The 27,980-nt window shown below is 54.6% G+C and overlaps 1 protein-coding gene and 2 pseudogenes across 3 annotated transcripts; all 3 read right to left on the minus strand.

Annotated features, from left to right (window-relative positions):
* Positions 1-4,436: 4,436 nt before the first annotated feature.
* LOC119566309 lies at positions 4,437-5,671 on the minus strand (annotated as a pseudogene).
* Positions 5,541-18,399, minus strand: LOC102935641 (perforin-1). Of its 3 annotated transcripts, XM_043549528.1 has the most exons (5): positions 18,251-18,399; positions 16,500-17,067; positions 9,390-10,310; positions 6,559-6,575; positions 5,541-5,682 (listed from the first exon to the last, which is right to left on the minus strand). In XM_043549528.1, exons 2-5 carry the CDS (start codon positions 17,033-17,035, stop codon positions 5,678-5,680), a joined length of 1,479 nt encoding a protein of 492 aa, XP_043405463.1. In that variant the 5' UTR covers positions 17,036-17,067; positions 18,251-18,399; the 3' UTR covers positions 5,541-5,677. The 3 variants fall into 3 exon arrangements, with proteins under 3 accessions (XP_043405463.1, XP_037754832.1, XP_007071014.2); XM_037898904.2 differs by lacking the exon at positions 5,541-5,682 and having other exon boundaries at positions 5,967-6,575; XM_007070952.4 differs by lacking the exons at positions 5,541-5,682; positions 6,559-6,575 and having other exon boundaries at positions 8,393-10,310.
* Positions 18,400-20,618: 2,219 nt separating this feature from the next.
* LOC102934738 lies at positions 20,619-27,971 on the minus strand (annotated as a pseudogene).
* Positions 27,972-27,980: the final 9 nt, after the last annotated feature.

Genomic DNA, 27,980 nt, shown 5'->3' on the forward strand with positions numbered 1-27,980 from the left:
GACGTGGTCGTCCTGCTCCCTCCCCCTCCCTTATGCTCGTCTTTTCCTTCCCCCTCTTCTTTCTTCTCTCGCCTCTTTCTCTTGCTCTTTTCACCTCTCTCTGAGAAGAGTCTGGTTCAGCCGACCCAGGCCACATCTTTTGCAACACCCTGATAAAGAAAAGAACCAGAAAACAACCCTATAATCATGTAAAGCTAGGCCTCTGTCTTTTTTCTATGCTTATCTGTCTTCTCTCTAAGGTTATGGGTAGAAGGAATGTGAACTGTGTGTAACCTGTACTCCCTGTTTTGGGGAAAGAATTCCTTATACAGATAAGCCTCCATGTTTATACCTACCCCAGAACTTCAAACAGACTGGGTTAACCGGCTTGAACTGGAAGAGATATCACACTGTATGTTGAACCAGGCTATAAAAGCCCATCTCTGTTCTTTGTTCAGGGCTTTTACCATTTTCCTCTGTAAAGGAATTGGTGAGCCCTTCAGCTGTCGTACTTGCTAGCATTAAAGTGCCTCACTTTATCAAAGAGCCAAGACTCTGTGTTTTGTTTGGCTAATACAGAAGTCCAGGGAAGGCTACCCTCCTAACCCTAGACGGAAGGGAAAACCTTTTTCCCTAACAACCCGAAATGGCCATGTTCGCCAACCCTCTTGGCCTGGAGTCTCCAGGAATTGAAGATTAATCTTTGATTAACGCAATAAAATCTTCAGGAATATGTACATCCCCAACAGGCAGCCCTGAAATGGGCCCATCGCTGGGACAAGTTTGCCACGTCTTGAAGTGACTGATCAGAGCAGGGTCTGGGGCCACAAGCGCCGACTTGGACCTGGGGCCACAGGTGCTCGACCCCAGCTCTGCCCCAGGCCCCACCCCCACTCTACCCCTTCCCCCAAGGCCCCACCCCTGCCCTGCCTCTTCCCACTCCATTCTGCCCTGTCATAAATATACAGCTAAGGGTAGCAAAAAATCCCTCCTTTACTTGTAAGGGGTTAAGAAGCTCAAATAACCTGGTTGGCACCTGACCAAAAGGATCAATAAGGGAGGAAGATCCTTTCAAATCTGTGGGGGAAGGTTTTGTTTGTGTCTCTTTGTTGTGCTCTCTCGGGACAGAGAGAGGGACCAGGCAGGAAACAAACCTCTCCTAAAACTCTACCTGAAATAAGCATCTAAGATTACAAAAATTGTAAGTAAAGGAAGGAAATGCATTAGATTATCTTTTGTTTTAGCTTGTGAATTTTCCCTGTGCTAAGAGGGAGGTTTATTCCTGTTTTTTGTAACTTTGAAGTTTTGCCTAGAGGGGAATCCTCTGTGTTTTAAATCTTATTACCCTGTAAAATTACCTTCCATCCTGATTTTACAGAGGTGCTTCTTTTACTTTTTTCTTTATAATAAAGTTCTGCTTTTAAGAACTTGATTAGTTTTTAGTGTCCTAAAAATCCAAGGGTCTGGTCTGTGCTCACTTGATTAACCTATTGGTTGGTATATTATTCTCAAGCCTCCCCAGAAAAGGGGGTGAAGGGGCTTGAGGGGATATTTTGGGAAACAGGAACTCCAAGTGGTCCTTTTCCTGAATCTTTGTCTAACTCATGTGGTGGTGGCAGCATACCATCCAAGGACAAGGCAGAATTTGTGCCTTGGGGAAGTTTTTAACCTAAGCTGGTAGAAATAAGCTTAGGGGGTCTTTCATGTAGGTCCCCACATCTGTACCCCAAGAGTTCAGAGTGGGGAGGGAACCCTGACATGCTCCATCCCCCAAGTGCATCGTGCCCTCGCTCCTGTCCCCCCCCCCACCGCAGTGCCTTCCGCATGCTGCAGAACAGTTGATCACAGCTGATGAGAGGCATGGAAAGGGAGGGGAAGTGCTGATTGGGGAGCTGCTGGTGGGTGTTCAGCACCCTCCATTTTTTCCTCTTGGGTGCTCCAGCCCCGGAGCACCCCCAGAGTCAGGGACTATTCCTGGGGCCGTGTTTCTCCAGCTGTGAGGCTACAAGGGAGGGTCAACGCCAGTGACAGCTGCTGAGTTTTTCTCTCTCTCTGCTGGTCTTTTCTCTCCACTCTTGTGTGTGTTGGTCTTGTTGGGTCTTCTGGGAGACAAGGTCGGCCTTTCACAGCAGCAACATCCCCAGCAGCTCCACCCATGGCACCCCCGCGCCCCGGCCCCCAGCCCCAGAGGACAGTTCATTTCAGCTAGAACCCCACCTCAGTCCTTATCAAAACACAAGGTTGAGTCCCACCCACCCCCAAACTGGGACTGGAGCAGAAAGCGCCCTCTAGAGGGGAAAGGCCCTATATCCCATTCCCCACCCATCTGAGCCAGCCTGTCCCGTGTCCTAGGGCTGGAGTGGAGCCGGCACCTCCTAGAGGAGAAAGACCACATGTCCTGCTCCCAACCAGCCCCGCAGCTCAGGGGCTGGATCTGGGAAAGGGAGTATGGCTTACTGGCACAATAAAGGTCTCCATGGCCTAGTTGCCATTGCAAAGGCTCCCAGTGTCCTTCCTTCTTCTGTGTCTGTCACACAAGGCCACGCAGACTTAACCCACTAGAGTTCCTGCCTCAGCTCTGGGAGGGGAGTAGGCTCTGGTGGGTTGCTGGGGGGGGGCTAGTAAACAGGACTCCTGGGTTCCATCCTGGGCTCTGGGAGGGGAGTGCGGTCCAGGGGCTAGAGTTGAGCAGGGGGGACGGGACTGGAAGCTAGGACTCCTGGGTTCTATCTCCAGCCCCCTGCTTGGCTTACCCACGCCCTCTCTGTGCCTCAATGTCCCCAGCTGTAAAACAATCCAACTGATGCTCACTTCTCTTTGCACAGGGCCCAGCCCTGCTCTGATATGGCTCTGCTCCCCAGAGCTGCTCTGACCTCTGTGGTCTTGATTCTCATGCTCCCCACGGGGAGGGACGGCAGCTGTGGAAGGCTGCCTGCTGGTGGGAGCAGGCTTCTGGCCACATCCTGGTGCTGCCTCTGCTCATGAGTTTACTGGCAGCCCGTGACTCATGTGGCCACAAAGAGTTGGGCCCCAGAGGCCGCAGCATCCTGCCTCCATCTGCAGCCCAGCCCTGGCCCCATGCATGGCTGGGGGCTTTGATGTGGATTGTGAGGTCCCCTTTGAAATGGGAAGGAAATGGCCACGACCTGACAGGTCCCCTCCGCTCCACCCCAGAGGCAGCTGCATCTCACACACCCCTTGGGTGGGGGTGGCTGTTGGGTTAAGATAGGAGCCGGCGCCCCCTAGAGGGGAAAGACCCCATTCCCCACCCCTGCCCTGGGGCTGGGTTGGAGCCAGCTCCCCCGAGAGGGGAAAGATCCCTTTCCCTACCCCACTAGAGTCAGTCAGTGCCCCGCCCTGGAGCCAGATTAACCCCTGCCAGTATTTCAGAAGTGCCCAGTCATCTCTTCCCTTGTGTCCCTACGGCATTTAAAATGTCAACGCCCTGACCCACGGAGCTCTGTGGTAAGAAGAAAAGACATGAGAAGGGGGGCAATGGGGTGCACACAGAGCCCTTGACATAGTGGGAGGTGGAATGGGGGGCCCACAGAGCCCCTATGTGGGGGAAGGTGGGATGATGGAGGCCCATAGAGCATGAGGAAGGGGGACAATGAGGGGCAATAGAGCCCCCAGCATGAGAGGAGGGGGAAGGGGGACCCTCATAGTCACCAGCTTTGGGGGAGGAGAATTGGGGGGGGCCCACAGAGTCCCTGGCATGGGGGAAAGACGGGGGCACACAGAGCCCCTGGGAAATGGGGGGGAGGAGTCCCAGGGAGGGGGGCACAGAGAGCGCTGGTGCAATGAGCTCAAACTCCAGCAGCATCAGAGGGTGCGACCCCCCTAGTTTAACACCTGACAAGGACTAAGCCTGGTCAGGAGATTCCCAGCCCACCAGGGCGGGGCCAGAGCAGCAGTGAGCGGGGCCCCAGGAGGGCGTTCCCGGGAGGAGGTGCCAGAGGGCACCAGACGTGGTCAAGTCCACCTCGAATAAGTGTATTTGGGCTTTGCTTCAATTTTTTTGAGAGCGGCGGCCTGTGGGAGTTTGGGGCTTGTTTTATTTGGAGGTAGCTTTCTTTCCTTTGTGTACGAAGAGACTTCGGCACAAAGCGTAGGGTGACCCGAGAGCAAATGCGAAAAATCGGGACGGAGGCGGGGGGGTTACTTTATAAGACAGAGCCTCGACTCTTGGGCCTGTCCCTATAAAAGCAGGACGTCTGCTCACCCTACCAAAGTCGCGCTATAAAACCGGTGGTCGGCGCGGTTTCGGTGACTCATGCCCGTCATCAGAATTTGCCCCCGCTCCCGTTCAGTGAAGAAAATCCCTCCCTCTCGCTGCATCCCGCGCCGGAAGATGCTTCAACGGTGCCACGCGGGAACGTCCCACCACGAGGCACTGGAGCCCGCGGCAGGTGGCGAGCGAGAGGGTGACCTCTTTCCTTAACAAGGGAAGTCCGTGAGCGCTTATTATTTTTAATGTGTAACTTCCTGTTGTAGGCAGCAAAGAACTAGAACTACTGAAAAAAAGATAATGGAATTTGTATAACACCCCCCCACACAAATACACACACAACTCATTCCTCTGAGATGGGTTGGGCTTGTTTCAGGCCCCCCCCCTTTTTTTTCTCGTGAGACTTGGAGCTGGGACCCCTGGTTTCGGATCCCAGCTCTGGGAGGGGAGGGGAGGCTAGTGGGTTACAGCAGCGGGGGCTGGGAGCCAGGACTCCTGGGTTCTATCCCCTCAGCCTCTGGCAGGCACATACTCCTGGCAGCTGTGCCCCCCGAGGTTGGGCCCCCACTCCAGCGTGTAAGAAAACTTCAAGTGGCCATGTGCGAGGTGGCAGGTATGTCTGACATCCCTGCTGACCTCGAGGTCGGTGGAGCAGCGGTCCACGAGGTCATCCTCCCACAGGTCACTGTCCCACCCCTCCATTTCCATTTTGGGCCACACCGGCAGCGTCACCCAAAGTCCAGGTCATTGAGTCAGGTGGGGTCATTATCTTCCTCACCGTAGCCCGTCTGCAGCCGCTGGCCTTGGAACAAGAACCTGATGTAGGCGACGGTGGCAGACGTGGGGTCCTCCCACAGGTCTTCGGCCCACAGCAAGTGGACCTTCATTTGGGCCATGCCCTGCTTGTGTGAGCAGCATGTGGAGTCGGTGAGGCGGCTCATGGAGCAGTCGCATTTGCAGGGGTCCCAGGAGTAGGTTTTGCCCCCCTCCGGGAAGCTATGAGGGCATCTCCTCCTCTGTCCCCGCTCAGCCACGTACTTCTTCGCTGCCAGCCTCAGAGCCTCCCGCCTGGGGTCGTCCGGCCCCACCAAGGTGTGGATGGGCGTCAGAGAGTAGGAGACCAGGCTGGGGCTGGTTTTGAGGCTCTCCATCCAAGCCGAGAAGACCCCAGGTCGGCACGGTGCGGTGCTCCATGGAGGCCGCCTGGGAGCCCCACTTGTACCAGTTGCTGCTCCACTCACGGCCCTCAGAGTTTAAGGGAAGTGGCCCCAAGCCCGGGTTCAGTGAGAACTGTGAGACCAGGCACTCCTTGATGTCGGAAGCCGTCAGCCCATCCAGTACCGCCTGGCTAATGTAGTGGGTGCCATACATGGCCAGGAAGGGCCGGTATGCGGCTGAGTCATAGCTCGGTGGGAGGCGGCTCAGGGCCCGGGAGAAGTGGGGTGTCAGTGGGGGAGTCTTGGGGGAGCCTCAACCTGCCCAGAGGGGAAAGAGAGAGGAGTTAGGAGCCAACCAGAGAGACCCCTGGCACCTTCCCCCGGAACAAACTGGCCCCACCTTCCCAAGTGTCCTCCCTGTGGCATCCCTAGCAGTCAGTGCTGACCTTATCGCCTCAATGCAATGCTAGGGGGCGCTGTGCTCCAGAGAGCAGGGCAGGGGGCCGGCAGGGGGCGCTGTGCTGCAGGGAGCAGGGCAGGGGTCCGATAGGGGGCGCTGTGCTGTAGAGAGTAGGGCAGGGGGCTGGCAAGGGGCACTGGGCTGCAGGGAGCAGGGTGTGGGCTAGCAGGGGGCGCTGCAGGAGATTCTCACCTGCAATACACTCAGGACACCTCGTGGCGTATGAACATGTACCTGTCATGCAGCTCCTTCTGGTAGGCATAACCAGCGAGCCGGGATTGGGACACCCCCCCAGGGCCAGGACAGGGGACTCATCCGGCAGCCCCAGCTCCGACTTCCAGTCATTTTTCACATCCGACGTTATTGCCCAGGCCACGTCCATGGCTGACGCTTCCACCGAGCTGCTGAGGTCCCGGTTGCAGGACCCTCCAGTCAACCACGGCCAGAGGCACCCTCTGCAGCTGCCCCCACCCCCGCAGCGGGTTCTGGCACAGGCTGCAGGTGCCGTTTGGGCGGCAGCATAATCTGGTGTCCACCAGGTAGGCCCCCGTCCACTCCAGTGTGGTGCTGTCGGTGCCCTCCCCCACCAGGTTGTGCGCAGGCACAGAGGCCGTGTTCTCACCGCACACCTCAGCTTTGCCTGTGTAGCAGTAGGGGGAGACCCCCTGGAGGAGGAGGAGGAGAGGGATGAAGGCAATGGATCTGGGCTTGGCTAGTGTGATGGGATCCCTCACCTGGTCTCTGAGTCTCCCTGGAGGGAGAAAACAGAGAGAGCCTTCATTAACTACAATCCAGTGGCAGGCAGTTCCACAGGCACATCATATCCTAGCAGCATCACAGCAGCCTCCATGCTGCTACAACCCTCCCTGGATCTGCGATGAGGAGATCTGCAACACACTGTAACCTGCCCCACCTTGCCCTCTGAACCTAAAGGAGAATTGCTGCTGGGTGTGAACAGTATAGGGGCTATGACACACATAGGCTGGCATTTCTGATTCAGTCCACTAGGGTGCACTGGGTTTAGTTGTGTGTAGTAGGGGACCTGAGCCATGTGGGTGGGTAGTTCACATTTCCTCCACCAGATGGAGGTGCAGACATGCACCTGCATGCTTGTGCACACCCCTGGCCCTCCCAAAGATGAATCTCCCCTCATTATGACTGGAACTGAATCTCCCATGTGAGCTGCAGCCACTAGAGGGTGTCATTGCTCTCTCTCTCGCTCTCTCTCTCACACACGCAGTGCCTGATTCCCTCCAGCAGGGGGCAACAGGGACAGACAGACAGACACCCTTGTCCTGAATGCCCTTCACATCTGACATCCTAAATTTCTGTATGTACCAGGATCCCTCGCATGACACTGAGGTGCAGCCAGCTCTGGGGAGGGGCAGCTGGGGAACAGCCAGATTGTGATGCTGCATGGGGATGGCTCACCTGGCACTGAGGTGCAGCCAACTCTGGGGTGGGGCATATGGATAACAGCTGCACAGACAACACCGCACAGGCACGGCTCTCCCGGCACTCAGATGCAGCTACCTCTGGGGTGGGGCAGCTGGATAACAGCCAAACAAAATAGCGCACAGGGATGGCTTGCCCAGTTCTGGGACGCAGCCAGCTCTGGGGCTGGGCATCTGCATAAGAGCTTCACACACAGAACACCGCACAGGGATGGCTCTCCCAGCACTGGGATGCAGCCACCTCTGGGGTGGGGCAGCTGGAGAACAGCCAGACACAATGCTGTATAGGGACGGCTCGCCCGGTGCTGGGATGCAACCCCCCTGGGGCAGGACAGCTGCATAACAGCAGCACACACAACACTGCACAGGGACAGCTCGCCCAGCTCCTGGATGCAGCCACCTCTGGGGTGGGGCACCAGGGAACAGCCACCCAGAGAGCCCTGGGAAGCACCAGCATGGGCACTGGGGTACAGTGCTCCCCCGCCCACCTACACAGACCCCAGCATATCAGCCGCTCCCTCCCCCTGCACCCCAGCCTGGCTCTGGGCCCCCTGCCCATCCTGTCCCCCCGGGCTCTCTGCCCCCAGGTTACCTGTGTGAGCAAAAAGCAGGACTCCCGGCTGGGGATCAGGGCACATTCCCTGGCCACTGGCTGCTGCCTGCCCCCGCTGCTCCCGGTGCCAAGTGCTGGAGCCACAGAGTTTCCAGGGGCCGCCCCACCCATGCCAGGCACAGATGTCAGCACTGGGCTTGGCAACTGGGGAGAAAGAGGGACTTTCCCTGGACTGGAGCAAGGGGAAGATGGCTGGGGGGAAGGGCTGGATCCTGATCTCCCTGATCCCAGTGTCAATCCAAAGTGGGGTCCAGGGGCTGGGAACCAGGACTCCTGGGTTCTCTCCCCAGCTGGGAGTGGGGTTGAGTGGTTAGAGTAGGGGGACCTGGGAGCCAGGACTCCTGGGTTCTATTCAAAGCCAAGGACTTGCTGGGGAGACAGGCTGTCTTTGTGGGTGCTGGGGCACCCCCCAGAGGCAGTGCTGTGGCCCCTGCCCTAGACCCAGGCGGGGAAGTTCCAGGCAGGAATCCGAGCATGACACCAAAGCATCTGACTCATGGCTGCTTCAGCCAAAGACTTGAATTTTATTTCGGGGCCCAGCCTGGGGGAGGGAGGAAGAAAAGAAAATGAATGACACCAGGCGAAGCTCGCCGTGAGGGGCGGGGCCCCCAGTGATGGGCTGGGCTATATGGAGGGGGGGGCCTCAGGACAGATGTGGGGAGGGGCGGGGACACGGGGTAGGGGGAGTGGGAGGGTTTAGGCATTGGGCTGGGCTGAGCCTTTCTCCCGGCCTCTCCCCCACACCCACCTGGCTGTGCCAAGATTGGGAGGGACTGAGTTGTCCCCCCCCCCCCGTGTGTGCCAAGAACTGGGGGGACCTGAGCCCCCCCCTGCGCCCATGTGTGTGCTGGGATGGGTGTGTGGGGTAAACCTGTCTCCTCGCCCTCCATGTGTGGGCTGGGGTCTGGGGTTCAGGAAGGAATTTTTCATTGATGGGGTGGGAGGGCCAGTAGGGATTGGGGGAAGAAATGGGGGAGGGGCACTGGGGGTAAGATAGGGGGTGAAGGAGGGACTCAAGGGTCAGTTGGGGGGCTGAGGGCCCAGTGCTAGGGCGGGGGCAAAGGGGGATCCACAGAGCGAGACACCAGGGCGGCTCAGTCAGCTCTCCATTTCCTTTATTGTGTGGGACGCTCACGCTCTCGCCCCTCCATTGCTACCCCCGGAGCCCCGTCACCCCCCGTGAGAGAGAGCCCGCCCAGCTCCTGGTGAAGTGAGGTCACAGCAGATGCCCCTGGGGGAGAGGGAAGACCCCTGGCTGCGGGGGCGAGGTGGGGCGAATTGCTTGTCCTGGAACATCCCTCTGAGCTAACCCTGGGCTGCCCCATAGTTCCCGGGGCCCTGGGGGACATAGTCCAAGCAGTGGGGCCCGCCCAGGCTGGGACCACACACCAGGCTGTACCGGAAGTCCAGCCGGCCATGGTTCAGGTAGCAGACCTGGTGGTGACTCTCTCCAGAGCGCAGCGGCTCGTCGCATGTCCCTAGTAGGTCGTCGTCATACCTGTTGTCCTCGTCCCAGACCTGGAGGCGGAGCTGGCTGGTCTCCGCCACCCGCACGTGCCCCAGGTCCAGGTGGACGTCCCAGACCGGGTTGTCGGTGTTCCACACGGTTGCCGTCCGCACCTCCCGGTCCTGGAAGGAGACCTTGACGTAGGCGTCGGTGCGGCTGCTGTAGTCGCCCCACAGGCCGCTGGCCCGCTCCACCGTCACCGTCAGCTTCCCCTGACCCCGCTCCCGCGAGCAGCACATGGTGTTGGTGGAGCCATCCCCGGGGCAGATGCAGGAGCAGGAGTCATGGGCGCTGCGCTGGGTCCCCGGAGGGCAGCTGTGGGTGCAATTCCTCCACAGGGCCCTCTCGGCGATGTACTCACTCACCGCCTGCCTCAGCGCCTCCCGCTTGGGGTTGTCCTGCCTCACCAAGTTGTGGATGGGGTGCAGCGAGTAGGACACCAGGCCGGGGCTGGCTTTGAGGCTTTCCATCCAGGCCGAGAACACCTCGGCGTCCTGCCCCTCAGAGAACAGCAGGTCAGCGTGGCTGTGGCCGCCCGTCACCTCGGTGTGACGCTCGCTGTAGGTCTCATGGAAGCTCCGCTTGAAGTTCTTCTTCTTCTTCTGCTCCTCACACTGGCTGAAGGCCGCCTGGGCACTGCCCTTCCCGGCCCCAATGCTGGCAGAGGCCTCCAGGTTCAAACAGTCTTTGACCTCATCAGCTGTCATCCCATCCAGCGCTGCCTCACAGACCCTCACGGCCGTCACGTCCCGCACCCGGCCCCCCAGCTGCAGCTGGGACACATAGTGGGTGCCGTAGGTGTTGATCAGCTCATGGTACTCGAGCCGCGAGCTGTGGGTGTAATCCTCCGGGAGGTCCCTCAAGGCCCGGATGAAATGTCTGGTGAGAGGAGGTTTGTGGGTAACGCGGAACCTGGGAGAGAGAAATGGCCACCATGTGACGTACCGTTGGACATTGGCAACTTGTAGGGGTAGAGCTCAGTGTTATAGATCCACAGACTCTAAGTCCAGAAGGGACCCTTCTGGTCATCTAGTCTGACCTCCTGGATAACACAGGCCAGAGACCTGCCCTGAATTGATTCCCGTTCGAACTAGAGCAGGTCTTCTAAGAAAAAACATCCATCTCAATTTAAAAATTGGCCATGATGGAGAATCCACCGCAGCCCTTGGTAAATCGTTCCAGTGATTAATCCTGTCACTGTTACAAATTCACACCTTATTTCCCGTCTGAATTTGTCTAGCTTCAACTTCCAGCCACGGGATCATGTTAGACCTCCCTCTGCTAGACTGAAGAGCTCATGACCAAGGGTTTGCTTCCCATGGTAATTTAGTCTTATATCTTGCCTGCACCTTTACTGAATTGATGCGAGATTCAATTACTTTTATACAGGTTACACAGGATGCTTGGAGTACATACTAATGTATTTTATGCGCTTGTGATCTCATTGCTTGTATTGCTCATTGCTGCCCCCTTCCCTCCCCCCAGCCCATGGCCTATGATCATTCTCCCGGCAGCCTGACTCAGGTTCCCCTCTTGGACTGTTCAAGATACTCAACGAGCACCTCTGTCCATTCCCATCCCTTCTCCAGTTGGGTTTCAGTCCATGAACAAACATTCAAAATAAAGTTTCAAGTCCATTCAAAAGTCCACACAACCAAGTTTTCTCTTCCTCTTCCCAGGCCCTACCAAGCCAGAATCTGAGCATTCTCCCACTTGCTGTGGCCTCCGGCTTCTCATTATACGACCACCCCCCGATCTCTCCCAGATGTGGCTCCTGCTTTTCTCTGGGTTGGTTTGCCCCAGAGCCAACTGGTTACACCACGTTATTGCCTTATATGAAAGATTTAAGCTGGCTAAACCAATGCCTAGGAGGAATCCTGTCTTCTGTCAACATTACAGACCTCATATGCCAAACTAGATAACACTGTTGGCCATAAAACAGCCCTATGCAGCTTATAACATTAAGAACATAAGAGCGGCCATACTGGGTCAGACCAAAGGTCCATCTAGCCCAGTGTCCTGTCTCCTGACAGTGGCCAATGCCAGGTGCCCCAGAGGGAATGAACAGGGCAATTTTGAGTGATCCATCCCTAGTCGTTTAGTCCCAGCTTCTTGCAGCTGGAGGTTTAGGGACACCCAGAGCATGGGGTTATGTCCCTGCCCATCTTGGCTAATAACCACGGATGGACCTACTCTCCATGAACTTATCTAATATATTTTGAATGCTGTTATGCCTTTGGCCTTCAGAACATCCCCTGGCAATGAGTTCCACAGTACGAGTCCTGTGCATTGCGTGAAGAAGTACTTCCTTTTGTTTGTTTGAAACCTGCTGCCTGTTAATTTCCTCGGGTGACCTCCTGGTTCCTGTATTATGTGAAGGGGCAAATAACCCTTCCCCATTCGCTTTCTCCATGCCTGTCATGATTTTATAGACCACTGTCATATCCCCCCCTCCCTTAGTCATCTCTTTTCTGAGCTGACGAGTCTTTTTAATCCCTCCTCCTATGGAAGCTGTTCCATCCCCCTGGGCCATTTCCGTTTGTAAGAAATCTTTTTTGAGATGGGGCAACCAGAACGACACTCAGCATTCAAGGGATGGGCGTACCATGGATTTATATAGTGGCTTTGGGATATTTTCTGTTTTATTAGCTATTCCTTTCCTAACGGTTCCTGACATCTTAGACTATTTGCTGTTAGTCTACGTTGTGGAAGAAGTAAGTACATTTTTGCAAACGTGCACCCTCACCTTGAGGGCGCCCCCTCATGCCTGGGCACGGTGTTGCAAGGGACTTTGCCTCTGGGGGCTACTTTTTCAGCCGCAGTGATATATCACACCTGGTCTCTTCTCCGGACATCCTCTCTGGGTCTTCTGTGATTCAGCTCTCCGTCCAAATCCCTTTGCAGGGTTCAGCTCTAGGGGCTCCACCTCAGTTCATCCCCCTTGTCCGGGTACTGACTGACACTAGGCTTTTCCCTTCTGGGTGTCCAAGTACCACTTAAACTAGCCTTCTGGCTTTCATGGGCTTCTATCACATGTGGGTACTCACCACCCCTGGCTCAGGGCTCAGCTCAGCTCAGCTCGGCTCAGCTTGGCTCGGCTCCTCTCCTCTCCAAGAGGTAACCCTGCTCCTACAGCTCTGCTTTCTGGCCGCCACCACCACTTCCAAACAACTGGATCTTCTTCCTCATCAGGAACTCACCCTCATTCCTCTATTTTGGGTCTCTCTTTCCACTAGGTTCCCAGCTCTGTTTAAGTAGTGTCCTCCCTGCTTCACCACCACAGTTGAAGTCAGTCCTCCTAATCAAGCCCCAGGACACCCAGCAGGTGTTACTAGCTAGCCCTGATCTTGCCAGCTCATCAGCTGAGGACTAGCTGCTAAATCACAGGCAAAACTGAGCCCAGCTTACTTCAAAGCGCAGGCCAGCTGGTGACAGTACTTTGGGGGTTCATGCTCTGCATAGGAGAGTTGATATAAATCTTTAAGTGCTGGTCGTAAACATGCTCAGAGGTACATTGTAGATCTAAAAGTCTTTTGCTCCATGGGTAAACTAGCCAGCAATTATGTTATCTGTGACTATGCTATGGAGAGCCACAAACAATCTCCTCAAAGTGAAGATTTCTTTAACCTGAAACTTTGCTAGAAAAAAACTTGGTGTCAAACCACACCACAAGGGAATCTAGGAAAGTCCCTATTAAAATAAAAACTTTTAAAAAGCTTGCACCATGGACCTATCTTTGTTGGTTCAGCTTGAAGGAGAACATAGATGGTTGGGAAATGTTCTCCAGAAGATTGGTCACACTTATGTTTCCTGCTGAAAATCTTCCTATTCCTTAAATGCTTAAAGATGGCCAAGGCTGATGTGTATTTGTAAATGTTTTGTTGCTACACCCACACATTTGTGTCATAAGTTCATTACAGAGTTGTTAGGTGAATAGCAAGACAGTTTGAGTAATAATCATGTAACAAGATCCAATGGCTGGAAGTTGAAGCTACACAAATTGAGACTGAAAATAAGGTATATACTTTTGATAGTGAGGGGAAACAATCTTCGGAACTTCTACTAATCACTCTCCGCTGAAACTTCACAAGCAACCAATGACTGACCTTCCTCCTCACTGCCAGCCTTCACCCACACAAACCACTAACCTTGCCCCTCACTCTCAGCCTGCACCGACACTCAACCCCTGACCTTCCCCCTCACCCCCAGCCTTCACCAGCTTCCAAACCCTGACCTTCCCCCTCACCCCCAGCCTTCACCAGCATCAACCCCGGACCTTCCCCCTCACCCCCAGCCTTCACTAGCATCAACCCCGGACCTTCCCCCTCACCCCCAGCCTTCACCAGCACCCAACCCCTGACCTTCCTCCTCACCCCCAGCCTTCACCAGCTTCCAAACCCTGACCTTCCTCCTCACCCCCAGCCTTCACCGACACTCAACCCCTGACCTTCCTCCTCACCCCCAGCCTTCACCAGCACCAACCCCAACCTACCACCTCACCCCCAGCATTCACCAGCACCAACCCCGGACCTTCCCCCTCACCCCCAGCCTTCACCAGCACCCAACCCCGGACCTTCCCCCTCACCCCCAGCCTTCACCAGCACCCAACCCCGGACCTTCCCCCTCACCCCCAGCCTTCACCGACACCCAAGCCCGGACCTTTCCCCTCATCCCCAGTCTTCACTGACACCCAACCCCGGACCTTCCCCCTCACACCCAGCCTTCACCGACACCCAACCCCTGACCTTCCCCCTCACACCCAACCTTCACCAGCACCAACCCCTGACCTTCCCCCTCACCCCCAGCCTTCACCAGCACCAACCCCTGACCTTCCCCCTCACCTCCAGCCTTCACCAGCACCAACCCCTGACCTTCCCCCTCACCCCCAGCCTTCACCAGCACCCAACCCCGGACCTTCCCCCTCACCCCCAGCCTTCACCGACACCCAAGCCCGGACCTTTCCCCTCATCCCCAGTCTTCACTGACACCCAACCCCGGACCTTCCCCCTCACACCCAGCCTTCACCGACACCCAACCCCTGACCTTCCCCCTCACACCCAACCTTCACCAGCACCAACCCCTGACCTTCCCCCTCACCCCCAGCCTTCACCAGCACCAACCCCTGACCTTCCCCCTCACCTCCAGCCTTCACCAGCACCAACCCCGGACCTTCCCCCTCACCCCCAGCCTTCACCAGCACCAACCCCGGACCTTTCCCCTCACCCCCAATCTTCACCGACACCAAACCCCTGACCTTTCTGCTCACCCCCAGTATTCACCAGCACCAACTTCTGACCTTCCTGCTCACCCTCAGCCTTCACCAACATCAACCCCAAACCTTCCTCCTCAGCCCCAGCCTTCACCAGCACCAACCCTGACCTTCCTGCTCACCCCCAGCCTTCACCAGCATCAACCCCTGACCTTCCCCCTCACCCTCAGCTTTCAGCAGCACCCAACTGCTCACCTTCCCCCTCACTCCCAGCCTTCACCAGCACCAACTCCGGACCTTCCACCTCACCCCCAGCCTTCACCAACACCCAACCCCTGACCTTCCCCCTCACCCCCAGCCTTCACCAGCACCCAACCCCTGACTTTCACTCGCACCCCCAGCCTTTTCCAGCACCCAACCCCAACCTTCTCCCTCATCCCCAGCCTTCACCCGCATCCAACCCCTGTGTGACATTGCACCCCATAATGCTTTATAGAAATATGCTTACGAATGTAAATATGACATAACTGGAACATGTTTTATGCTAGATATGCCATGTAACATACGTTTGCAAAGGTTATGATGTACTGGATATATTCATCCTATTCATATGCATGCATCATTTTTATATTTGAAGTTATGAGCGTTGGCTCTATGCTTGTATTTAAAGTGTTTGCTGTAGGAAGCACCTAAGGAAGATTTAGTTGACATAGTGTGAAGGGGTTATTCAAGTAATGGGGAGCATTTAGCTAACAATGGACCTTGAGAGACGCCAATCCACACCTGAGCTTTCCTGGGAATGTTCAAACAAACATGTAAACAATGGCGTCAGCCTGAAAAATTTGAATCATCCATAGACTTGACCAGGTGGCTACAGACTCCAACTTGTTGTTGTGATTTTGCACAGGAGAACAAAGGGGTTTCCACGCACAAGAGAGAGAATATAAAAGGCCCTGGAAACCCCTTTTGTCTTCAGCTGGCTCAAAAGATATCCTCTCCACCCCCAAGAGATACCTGAAAGAACCTGGAACAAAGAACAGTAACTACAGGGGTGTGAGTGATTGCTGGACCCAGACTAGGAAGGAGTCTAGTCTGTGAAATAAGCTTATTGGAACACCTCTGAGGGTGACATTTACCTGCATTTAGTTTCCCACTGTATTAGGCTTAGACTTGCATGTTTTTGTTTTATTTTGATTGGTAATTTACTTTGTTTTGTCTGTTATTACTTGGAACCACTTAAATCCTACTTTTTATATTTAATAAAATCACTCTTTGCTTCTTAATTAAGCCAGAGCAAGTAATTTATACCTGGGGGAGCAAACAGCTGTGCATGTCTCTCTATCAGTGTTATAGAGGGCAAACTATTTATGAGTTTAACCTGTATAAGCTTTATACAGAGTAAAATGGATTTATTTGGGGTTTGGATCCCATTGGGAACTGGGTGTCTTGATGCTAGAGACAGGAGCACTTTTTAAGCCGTTTTTAGTTAACCCTGCAGTTTTTGGGGGACGTGGTTCAGACCAGATGTGTCTGGCTCAAGAAGACAGGATACTGAAGTCCCAAGGTGCCAGGGAAAATGGGCTTAGAAGTACTCTCAGCACATCAGGTGGCTGTCCCAAGGGCGTCTCTTTGACCCAAGCCATCATACCCTGACCTTCCCCCTCACCCCCAGCCTTCAGGAACAACCAACCCCTGACCTTGCCCCTCACCCTCTGACTTTAAAAGCACCAACCCCTGACCTCCCCCCTCACCCCCAGCCTTCACCTGTACCCAACCCCTGACCTTCCCCCTCAGCCCCAGCCTTCACTGGCACCCAACACATAACCTCTAATCTTCATGCTAACCCCTACCTCTAGTCTTCTTCTCCCTCCTGCCCCTCCCCTGCCCCTTACGTATAGTATGCGCAGGACACCTCATGGCTGGTGAAACTGTATTTGTCTTGCTGAGACTTCTCCGTGCTGAACTCTGCCAGTTTGGAGTGCGAGCCGGCCAGCATCACCTGGGTGTTGGCGCTGGGCTTCACCTCCACCTCCAGCCCCACCTTCCAGTCATTCTGTACCACGGCGTTCGCTGCACGGACCATGCCCATGGCCGACTCCTTCACAGCGCTGGAGAGTTTCCTGCGGCATGAGACCTTCTCCCTCCAGTCCGCCACAGCCAGCGGCAGCCTCTGCAGCTGCCCCTCCAGCAGCGAGTTCCGGCACAGGGTGCAGGTCCCATCCGGGCGCTGCCAGTGGCTGGTGTCCACCAAGTAGGCCCCTTTCCTACCCAGTGTGGTGACGTCGATGCCCTCTCCTGCCAGATTGTGCCCAGGCACAAAAGCCGTGTGCTCCTCGCACTCCTCAGCTGTGCCCGTGTGACAATGGGTGGAGACCCCAGGGAGGAGAATGAGTAGGAGGAGGGGGAAGAAGGAGCTGGGTCTGGGCATGGCTGAGAGGGGATGTCAGTCTCTGAATGACGCTGCAGGGAGAATCACGGAGAGATTCTGCATTAACAACAATCCTGTGGCTGGCAGTTCCACACGTTAACATGCTGTTAAAGTTACATCCACACTGGGCTCCTCAAAGCAGGGCCCAAATACCAGTGAAATTGGGAGTCTGGGTGCCTTGTACTTCTCCTATATCCATAGTTAACACCTTTTCTTTTAGGTGCACTGCAGTTAGTTTAGACCCATGGGTCCAGCTAGCCTGCTATCCTGCCCCTCCCTGCCACCCTGGATCAGACCCATGGTCCCATGTAGCCCAGTATCCTGCCCCCTCCCTGCCACCCTGGATCAGACCCATGGGTCCAGCTAGCCTGGTATCCTGCCCTCCCACATACTCTCTACCAGGGGGGTGGGACTATGCCCCGACATGATTTGTGGGTCACAGGGGCTGTTGTTGAAGGTGTGAAAATCTCTCTGACACAGGATGTCTCAGAACATGAAACTGAAACTTAGAGTGAAGCTGGAGAGGGGCGGGGGTGGGATGTCACCCCAGCTTGTTTGTGTGTGTGTTTCCACTCGTCACACACGAGCTGGAGCTCTGACCAGTGGAAGGGAAAGAGGAATCTCCACCCACAGCCCGCTGCTCGCCCTGCCCTGAGCTCCCCACAACCAGCTCTGCTGGTGCCCCTCAACCCCAACCTGCAGCCCCCTGCTAATGCAGAACGGGGTTCCCCCCACCCCCACAGCTCTGCGGGTGCCCATCAATTTTGAAGTTCCTTTCAATGTGATAAACAGTCATATAAGATGATTAGATAAATAGATAGATAGATAGATAGATAGATAGATAGATAGATAGATAGATAGATAGACGAGAGGGGTGTATGGGGATAGATAGATAGATAGATAGAACTTCTTCACATCTTAAACTCTTCCTACCTCTGGAGTCTAGATCTGGTAGAAAGAAACAATCTGACAGATCTCAAAGTGAAGCTTTCTACATCCCCAGTTAGTACTAATGAGAAAGGCTTGATGTTTGGGAGGAAGGGGAGATGGAAGTCAGGACACCTGGGTTCTCGTCCTGGCTGTTGGAGGGGAGTGGGGTCAAGTGGGTTAGAGCCGGGGAGGGGGGAAGACCTGGGAGCCAGGACTCCTGGGTTCTGTCCCCAGCTCCAGGAGGGGCCTGGGAGCCCAGAGATTCTCCCTCCACCATTCACTCACCTGCTGGGGGTGACTGTCCCGGGGCTGGCAGGGCCGATGAGAAAGGCCCAAGCTTGGACGGAGGGGCAGCTCTGACTGGCGCGGCAGCGGGCGTGGCAGGGAGCTCTGGGAACTCCCCCCACTCCCCCATCACTGATGTCGCAGGCGCTCTCTCCCTGCCCCAGCGTCGTGCAGCTGCAGCGAGGGGCGGGGGGAAGCCTGTGGTCAGAACCACTCTTCCTGCCGCTAGAAGAGCAGCGCTGCCCGATGCTGCAGCTTGAGTCTGAGGGGCTACATGTGCGAGGCAGGGGGGCCATCACTCTAGGGGAGGGGGCTACGGGAATTCTGTGCCCGTTCTGCCACATCTCCCAGGCCCCCTTTTCTCCTGGCCTCTGCCCCATGATTCCACCCGACTGCTTCCCAGCAGGAGCATTCTGCTCTGGGGTGGGCTACGCCCCAGCTCCATCCTGGTCTGCACCGCGTGGCTCCCAGTTCCCCAACTGGGCTCTGTGACCTTAGCATTCGGCCACAGTTTGCACCTCCCTCGGAGCAGAAGTAGCTTGCAGGTGGGACCATTCTGCCCTGCGGTCTCCTGCCTCCCAGCCCCATCCTGGCCTGGCCGTTGTGGCTCCCCGCTTCCCGATCCGGGCTCTGGGATGAATGTTTGCACCCCCTTCCACTACCACAACTGGGCCATGGTTCAAGCTACGAGATGCCTGTGTTGGCCCTTGTGTCTCGTAAGTGTCGCCACGTCCTTGATCTCCCCCCCCGCTCCGTAATTTCTGCTCTACCACCAGCCACTGGGCTCCCATTTCCGCCCAGCCCGCTGCCCCCATCAGCTTGTAGTATTGCCCTGGGCACTGCAGAAACTAGCTGATTTATGCTCCTCATCTCCCAGTGTGAAGGCACCAGGGCAGGGGGAGGGCTAGGGGGCAGCAGGATGGAGGTGGGCTGTGCCAGCTAGGACCATGTACCCTGAAGGAGCTTGCTCTGAAGCCACTGGGTGTGTGGTGGGGCGGGAGGAGGCTATGGAAAGATCCTCTTCAGTCCACCATGCGTCTCAACCACACTCCCGCCGGCTCTCCGGAGCTGCCCCATCTCTCAGGTGCTGCACCGTGATCCCAGCCTTCATTCCAGGGGCAGGTCAGGAATTCAGAGCCGCTCCCCACCCCCTGCTAACACCTTCTATGCACTGTAGGAACTGACCTGTAGGTGCGTTTACCTCACAGATGGGCAAACTTTTTGGTCTGAGGGCCACATACGGAAATTGTATGGCGGGCCATGAATACTCATGAAATTCAGGGTTGGGGTGTGGGAGGGGATGAGGGCTCTGGCTTGGGGTGCGGGGCTGGGGTTGAGGGGTTTGGGGTGTAGGAGGGTGCTCTGGGCTGGAACCAAGGGGTTCTGAGTGTGAGAAGGGGATTAGGGCTAGGGCAGGGGTTTGGGGCCCGGGAGGGGATCAGGGGTGCAGGCTTCTGGTGGCGCTTACTGGAAACAGTGACATGTCTCCCCTCAGACTCCTATGCGGAGGCATGGCGCCAGCAAGACGGCTCTGCACGCTGCCACCCCTGCAGGTGCCACCCCTGCAGCTCCCACTGGCCATGGTTCCCAGCCAATGGGAGCTTTGGGGGCCGGCACTTGGGGCGTGCAGATCCCCCTGGCTGCCCCTACGAGTAGGAGCTGGAGAAGGGAGATGCCACCTCTTCTGGGAGCCACACGGAAAGCCCCCAACCCTGCTCCCCAGAAAGAGCTCGAGGGCTGGATTAAAAGGTCTGACATGCTAGTCACAGCCTGCAGGCTGTAGTTTGCCCACCCCTGATTTAGCTGATCAACTGGCTGGGGGCTTTACGAATCCAGGCTGCCAACTGCTGGAGGGAATCAGAGATGCACCATTAGAGGAGGACTATTACTATAATTCCCCAGCCCCCGGAGCCAGCCATGTCGTGGGGCCAGATCAGAACCAGCGCCCCCTAGAGGGGAAAGGCCCCATGTCCCATTCCCCAGCCCCCTGAGCCAGCCAATCCCCCTGCTCAAAAGCCAGATGAGAGCTGAATCCACTTTAAGGGAAAATTCCTCATATCCCCTTGGCAATAGCAGAGTCTTGCTAATATCAGCTAGGGGATATTAATGCCCCTCTAAGAACACTGCCCATCTCCCTGTATCTCTTTCCCACCCCCACTCTGTCCCCGACAGAAGCCATTCGCACTGACTGGCATTAGCCACTTTACACTCTAGCCCCTCTGGCCCAGAGCTCCCCCTAGTGTTCCAAGTGTGTATTGCAGCTACTCATTTCCACTCTACTTCCCGTTCCAGCCCACTGAGGTTGGAAGAATGACAAGGCTTTCTGCTTAGAAATTTGCTTTCACACACATTTATTGAAGCAGGGAGATACATTTGTAAGACATTCAGAGAGCTGGAATCCTCCCAGAAGCAAATAATTTTGCTGTGGAGCTGCAAAGCTGCATGGCAGTTTTCCAGGCAGGAGATATTTAACTTGCAGTCAGTAGGGTTCAGAGCTAACAACCGTCATTCACCAGTTAACTGCACAATGGAGCTATTAATCTAGGCTCTCACAGATGCAGATAGGGGTGAAGCAGTAAAATGCTTTAATCCCCAAATTAGGGGGAATTTGCCCTTCCCAATGTGACCCCAATGCAGTGCCCTCTCCCTGAGCCTGATGACAGCTGGAATCAACAGCCCTGTGGCATGACTTCCTACCAAGAGGAAGTGATATATCTGCATCACTGCTGATCATCTGAGCAGGGATGGTGGGTGGGGCCTGCACATTCAGGATGAGATAATTAACCCCAAAGCTGCTGGGTAGTAGTGGAAAGTAAGATAAATGACAGTTAGGGAACAGCCCCCTAGTGAATGAGGACCCCAGCCCATCCCCTGGGAGTTCAGAACCATGTCCATCCCTGGAGTATCTTCGGGTTTCTGCAGAGGTTTAATCCCTGATGCCACAATAGGACAGGGGCTTAGCTTTGCTCCTGATGGTCTCTTTTCAGCTGGATGCACTAGACCGGTAATTACAGTGGGTGGATGGATACGTGGGCTGAGGGATTAGTTGCATTGCTGGCACATATTGGTTGACTGGATGAACTCGACATTCATTGGTTGGTTGCTTGCACTGGCTACACATGTTGGTTGGACATACATAAGGCATTAGTTTCTTGAATACACCAGATGCACTAGATACATACACTGATTGGTTGATTGGACGGATACATTGGATACTTTGGTTGAATTGGTTGGAAGGTTGGCTGGATACGCTAAATAAATTTGTTGGTTTGCTGGTTACATTGGACAGCCTAAACACCTTCGTTGGCTGGTTGGCTGGTTGGCTTTTTACGTTGGATATGCTAGATAACATTTATTGTTTGTTTGGATGCACTGGCTACATTCATTGGTTGGTGGTTAGCTGGCTGAATATGTTGGATAACATAAATGAAACAATTTGTGGGTTGGTTGGCTGACGGTTGGTTTGATGGGGTGGGGCAGATAGGTTGGCTGCAGTAGATATATATTTTGGTTAGTTGGTTGGATGGATACATTGCATAACTGGAATCACTGGACACACTGGTCTGATGGATCTGGGATATTTTCCCAGAGGGAGCTGTGAGGATGACGGGCCCGCAGGAGCAGATAGTCTCTTGTGGCATAGGAGACACAGATTCCCGAACAGGGGTGACAGCATGAAGCCCAGTAGCATCAGCAGAGCGGGAACTAGGAAATGCTCTGGGGGACAGGGGTGCTATTGACCAATGCACACCCATGCCCCTCTCCGATCCCCTATCTAAGGGGCTCACCAGAAGGCCTCCACCTCCTTCCCCTTGGCTGTGCTCTGCTGGGGTGGCTGGGAGACATAGTCGAAGGAGCTCTGACCCCCGAGGTGGGGCCCACAGCGCAGGCTGTACTGGAACCAGATGCGGCCGTGGTTCAGGTAGCAATCCTTCTGGTGGGGCCCCCCAGCCTCCAGCGAGATGTCGCAGCTTCCCAGCAGGTCATTGTCCCACTTGTCCTCGTCCCAGAGCTGGACTCGGATCTTGCTGGCGCTGGTGATGCGGACGGTACCGAAGTCCAAGGGGACGTTCCAGATGGGACTGTTGTTTTCCCAGATGGTGTCAGTTCGGATCTCCCTTCTCTCAAAGAAGACCTTGACAAAGGCATCCGTAGCGGTAAAGTAGTCCCCACACAGGCCACTGACCGTCTTCACTGTCAGCATCAGCTTCTCCAGGCCGTGCTCCCATGAGCAGCACAAGGTGTTGGTCATGGTATCCCCGGGGCAGAGGCAGGAGCAGGGGTCATCGGCGCTGCGTTGAGTCCCTGAGGGGCAGCTTCGGGTGCAATTCCTCCAAAGGGCCCTCTCACTGATGTACTCACTCACTGCCCGCCTCAGCACCTCCCGCTTGGGATTGTCCGGTGCCAGCAAGGTGTGGATGGGGTGCAGCGAATAGGACACCAGGCTGGGGCTGCCTTCGAGGCTCTCTATCCAGGCTGAGAAGAGTGGTGGTGTCACTCCCGGAAAACAGCATGTCAGTCATGCTCTCTCCTCTCTCCACCTCCACGTGGCGCTCCCGATACGTCTCATGGAAGCTCCCCTGGACCTTCCCCTTCTTCTTCTCCTCCTCGCACTTGCTGTGCCCACCCTTGACTGAGCCCATTCCGATACTCACGGCTGCCTCCATGCTCAAGCAGTCCTTGATCTCGTCGTCACTCAAGCTGCTCATTGACGCTTCGCAGACCCGCACGGCCGTCACGTCCCGTGCCCGGCCCCCGAGTTGCAGTTGGGACATGTAGTGGGTGCCGTAGTTGCTGATTAGCTGCTGGTACTCCAGCTTGGATTTGCTGTCGTACTGGTCGGGGAGGTTCTCCAGCGCCAGAGTGAAATGGCTGGTGAGCGGTGGCGTCTTGCTGACCCGGAACCTGGTCAGGGACACAAGAGGTGGATGGTGCTCAGCCCGGTGAGTCGGCTGAGGTCATTAGCTGCGTGTCCTAAGGCCCCAGCCAACCCACCAGTAAGGATCTAAGCAGGTGGCTCCTACTCAAAGCAACCACCCACGCTGCTGAATCTCACAACCTTGCTGGGGATACTGCCGGCTGCTCGATAGTTATGACAGACTGCCCCCACTCTGGCCACGGCAGGTTGCTGGGCAGTCCTGAGACACAAGAGAAGAAAATCCCCCATAGCTGGCCAGTCACAGGTGGTAGATAGCGCCTTCTAGAGGGGAAAGGCTCCTTGTCCCATTCCCTGCCCCACTGAGCCTGCCAGTCTCTCCCTTCTGGACCTAGATTGGAGCCAGCACCCCCTAAAGGAGAAAGGCCCCGTATCTCTGTGTGGTGTTGCTGTGATCTGAATTCCAGGTGATGCCTCCCGACCCAGGCTGGCTCTCACCTGTAATAGCTGCAAGAGACCTCCTGGCTCACAAAGCTGTATTTGTCCATCCGTGTGTGGTCTACCATGAAAGTCGCCAGTTTGGAGTGCGATCTGGCCAGTGCCACCTGGACCTTAACCTTGGGCTTCACAGGCACGTCCAGCCCCACCTTCCAGTCGTTCTGCACTGTGGACGCCGCGGACTCCATAATGCCCATCACTGACTGCTGCACCGAGCTACTCAGCTTCCGGCGGCACGAGATGTGGACCCTCCAGTCCACTGAGGCCAGAGGCAGCCTCTGCCACTGGCCTCTGCAGTCGGTTCTGGCACAGGATGCAGGTACTGTCCTTTCACTGCCAGTGGTTGTTGTCCACCAGATAAGCCCCCTTCCTGGCCATCGTGGTCACATCGAGGCCCTCCCCAGCCCGGCTGTGCCCGGGCACAAAGGCCGTGTGCTTCTTGAATTCATTGACCATGCCTGTGTGACAATGGGAGGAGGCCCCAGGGAAGATGAAGAGGAGGAGGGGGATGAAGGCACCAAATCTGGGCATGGCTGACATGACGGGTTCCCCCATCCAGGAGGGGCTGTTGGTTCTGAACGTCCCTAGAGGGAGAGACACACAGAGGTCCAGAATTAGTGACAATCCAGTTGCAGTCAGTTCCGTTGTTTAACTTTGTTGTAGAGACAGAGGCATCCACCTACCACCCACGACATCAGCCATGTTCTGTAGCACACCTATGAAAAATTTGAGATCTAGGAAGCCTGGAAGCATTATGCAAATGACGTGATACCTCATTTGCATGTTTGACTTTGGATTACGTAATTTGCATCAATTCCCTCCCCTCCCTCTTTTCTGGGTGTTGTAATCCCAGCATTAACCATGAGGTGGGTATAGTTTCACATTCCCATCTAGAACATGCAATATAATAAGGGGCCACTGAAATTTATCAGTGGAACCAACAGAGGGCAGTGCCATGTGGACAGAATCCGTGGCTGGGTCTGGCCACTAGGAGGAAGTGAGAAGCCACCCACAACCCGTGGCTTGCAAGACATTAGTCCCCCAGATGGTGAGTTTTATAGCCAGCGACACCAGTGGGAGCTTTGTCCATGCTGGCTGTGATTGGTTTCCCTGTAGAAGCCGCTGGGCCCCCTAGTGGCCACACAGAGTTGTGGATTTGATTATGTTTAACGACCACCGAAGGGTCATTTTCTGGAGTTTCTCATGGTCAGAATCAGACCCAGCATACAGTGCTGCATCCTTTACACTGTGGCTGTTGGGGAAAATGGCAGGAAACCCTACCACCCTGCAGGAGATCCCGGGACCACCTAGCCCAGTATCCTGTCCCCACCCTTTTGCCCTGCATCAGGCCCATGGGCCCATCTAGCCTGGTATCCCGCCTCCTCCCTAAAACTCTGGAACAAACCCCAGGCCCATCTACTCTGGTAACCTGTCCCCTTCCTTCTGCCCCAGATGCTTTGGCCACCTCACCCCTCTGTTTGCGTCCCTCTCGTTACTAACCACAAGGAATGCTGGGTTAAATGTAGATTTGAATTGTGTTTCACTTGGGTTGGAACTGTACAGCAATGCTGGCTGTGGGGCAGGAAAGGGTGACAGCTCTGCATCCTGTCAGGGTAGCAGGCTCGGACTGGGAGAGGACAGTAAATGTGTGAATTTGCCCCAGCATCACAGATCAGGAAAATCACATTTGAATATTAACTGCTTGGCTCTGCTGGTGCCTCTCCATCCCCACCCGTAGAAAGGTGACCAGATGTCCCGATTTTATAGGGACAGTCTCGATATTTGGGGATTTTTTTTATATGGGCTCCTATTACTCCCCACCCCCTGTCCCGATTTTTCACACTTGCTGTCTGGTCACCTTAACCCATAGCCCCCTGCTAGCCCAGCCCTGGGGTTCCTCCCCCTTCCCCCCGCTCTGCCAGTGCTCCTCAGTCCCGACCTGCTGCCCCACTGCTTTGTTGAGAATAGAAAATCAAACAGCCTGCAATTGCAAGATGCCTCTGATATGAAAGATATCAACTGTGTAAATTAATTGTCAAAAGCTGAGTGGCAACGTGGTCTAGGGGATAGAGCATTGGATTGAGAGCCAGGACTCATAAGAACATAAGAATGGCCAGACTGGGTCAGACCAAAGGTCCATCCAGCCCAGTATCCTGTCTACCAACAGTGGCCAATGCCAGGTCCCCCAGAGGGCGTGAACCCAACAGGTAATGATCAAGTGATATCTCTCCGGCCATCCATCTCCACCCTCTGACAGACAGAGGCTTCGGACACCATTCCTTACCCATCCTGGCTAATAGCCATTAATGGACTTAACCTCCATGAATTTATCCAGTTCTCTTTTAATCCCTGTTATAGTCCGAGCCTTCACAACCTCCTCAGGCAAGGAGTTCCACAGGTTGACTGTGCGCTGTGCACTTTTATTTGTTTTAAACCTGCTGCCCGTTAATTTCATTTGGTGTCCCCTAGTTCTTCTATTATGGGAACATGTAAATAACTTTTCCTTCTTCACTTTCTCCACATCACTCATGATTTTATAGACCTCTATCATATCCCCACTTCGTCTCCTCTTTTCCAAGCTGAAAAGTCCTAGTCTCTTTAATCTCTCCTCATATGGGACCCATTCTGAACCCCTAATCATTTTAGTTGCCCTTCTCTGAACCTTTTCTCATGCCAGTATAGCCGTTTTGAGATGAGGAGACCACATCTGTATGCAGTATTCAAGATGTGGGCATACCATGGAGTTATTTAAGGGAAATAAGATAGTCTCCGTCTTATTCTCTATCCCTTTTTTAATGATTCCTAACATCCTGTTTGCTTTTTTGACTGCCGCTGCAAACTGCGTGGACGTCTTCAGAGAACTATCCACGATGACTCCAAGATCTCTTTCCTGATTTGTTGTAGCTAAATTAGCCCCCATCGTATTGTAAGTATAGTTGGGGTTATTTTTTCCAATGTGCATCACTTTACATTTATCCACTGTGACGGGGCAAGACCAGATGGCTATAGAAAAGTAGTGGGAGATAGATATATTAGCTCCAGGCTAAACAAATCCCTGGTACCAGGATAAGTGAAATGGCAGCTGCTCCAGGTCAATTAAGACACCTGGGGCCAATTAAGAACTTTCCAGAAGGCAGGGAGAATGCTAGGTTGATTGGGACACCTGAAGCCAATCAGGGGCTGGCTGAAACTAGTTAAAAGCCTCCCAGTTAGTCAGGTGGGTGTGCATGTCAGGAGCTGTGGGAGGAAGTTGTGCTGTTGGAGAGACTGAGCAGTACACACCATATCAGGCACAAGGAAGGAGGCCCTGAGGTAAGGGTGAAGTGGAGCTTGAGGAAGCGAGGGCTGCTGTGGGGGAAGTAGCCCAGGGAATTGTACATGTCATGTTTCTAAAAGTTCAGCTACCATAGCTGATACTATTAGGGTCCCTGGGCTGGAGCCTGGACTAGAGGGTGGGCCTGGGCTCCCCCCCCTTTGCCCCCTGCTTAATCACTGAGACTGGGAGACAACAGAGACTGTGCAAGGAAGGATAACTTCTCCTCACCTCCCTTGCTGGCTTATGATGAAAATGGCTCAGTAGACTGTGACCCTTGTCTCCAGATAGAGAAGGGTTACATGGAGGGTCACAGTGAGCCTCTGAGGCTAGTGAAATCCACCAGGAAACGTGGGACCCATGGAGGCAAGGACAGAGCTTTGTCACACCACATTAAATTTCATTTGCCATTTTGTTGCCCAATCACTTAGTTTTGTGAGATCTTTTTGAAGTTCTTCACAGTCTGCTTTGGCCTTAAATATCTTGAGCAGTTTACTATCATCTGCAAACTTGGCCACCTCACTGTTTACCCCTTTCTCCAGATCATTTATGAATAAGTTGAATAGGATTGGTCCTAGGACTGACCCTTGGGGAACACCACTAGTTACCCCTCCCCATTCTGAAAATTTACCATTTATTCCTACCCTTTGTTCCCTGTCTTTTAACCAGTTCTAAATGCATGAAAGGATCTTCCCTCTTATCCCAGGACAACTTAATTTATGTAAGAGCCTTTGGTGGGCCTTTGTCAAAGGCTTTCTGGAAATCCAAGTACACTATGTCCACTGGATCCCCCTTGTCCACATGTTTGTTGACCCCCTCAAAGAACTCTAATAGATTAGTAAGACAGTAAGATTTGTAAGTTTCTCCCTTTACAGAAACCATGTTGACTTTTGCACAATAATTTATGTTCTTCTACATGTCTGACAATTTTATTCTTTAATATTGTTTCAATTAATTTGCCCAATACTGACGTTAGACTTACCGGTCTGCAATTGCCAGGATCACCTCTAGAGCCCGTTTTAAATATTGGCGTTACATTAGCT

Source organism: Chelonia mydas, chromosome 6 (genome assembly GCF_015237465.2).
Source record: "Chelonia mydas isolate rCheMyd1 chromosome 6, rCheMyd1.pri.v2, whole genome shotgun sequence".
NCBI lineage: Eukaryota > Metazoa > Chordata > Testudines > Cheloniidae > Chelonia > Chelonia mydas.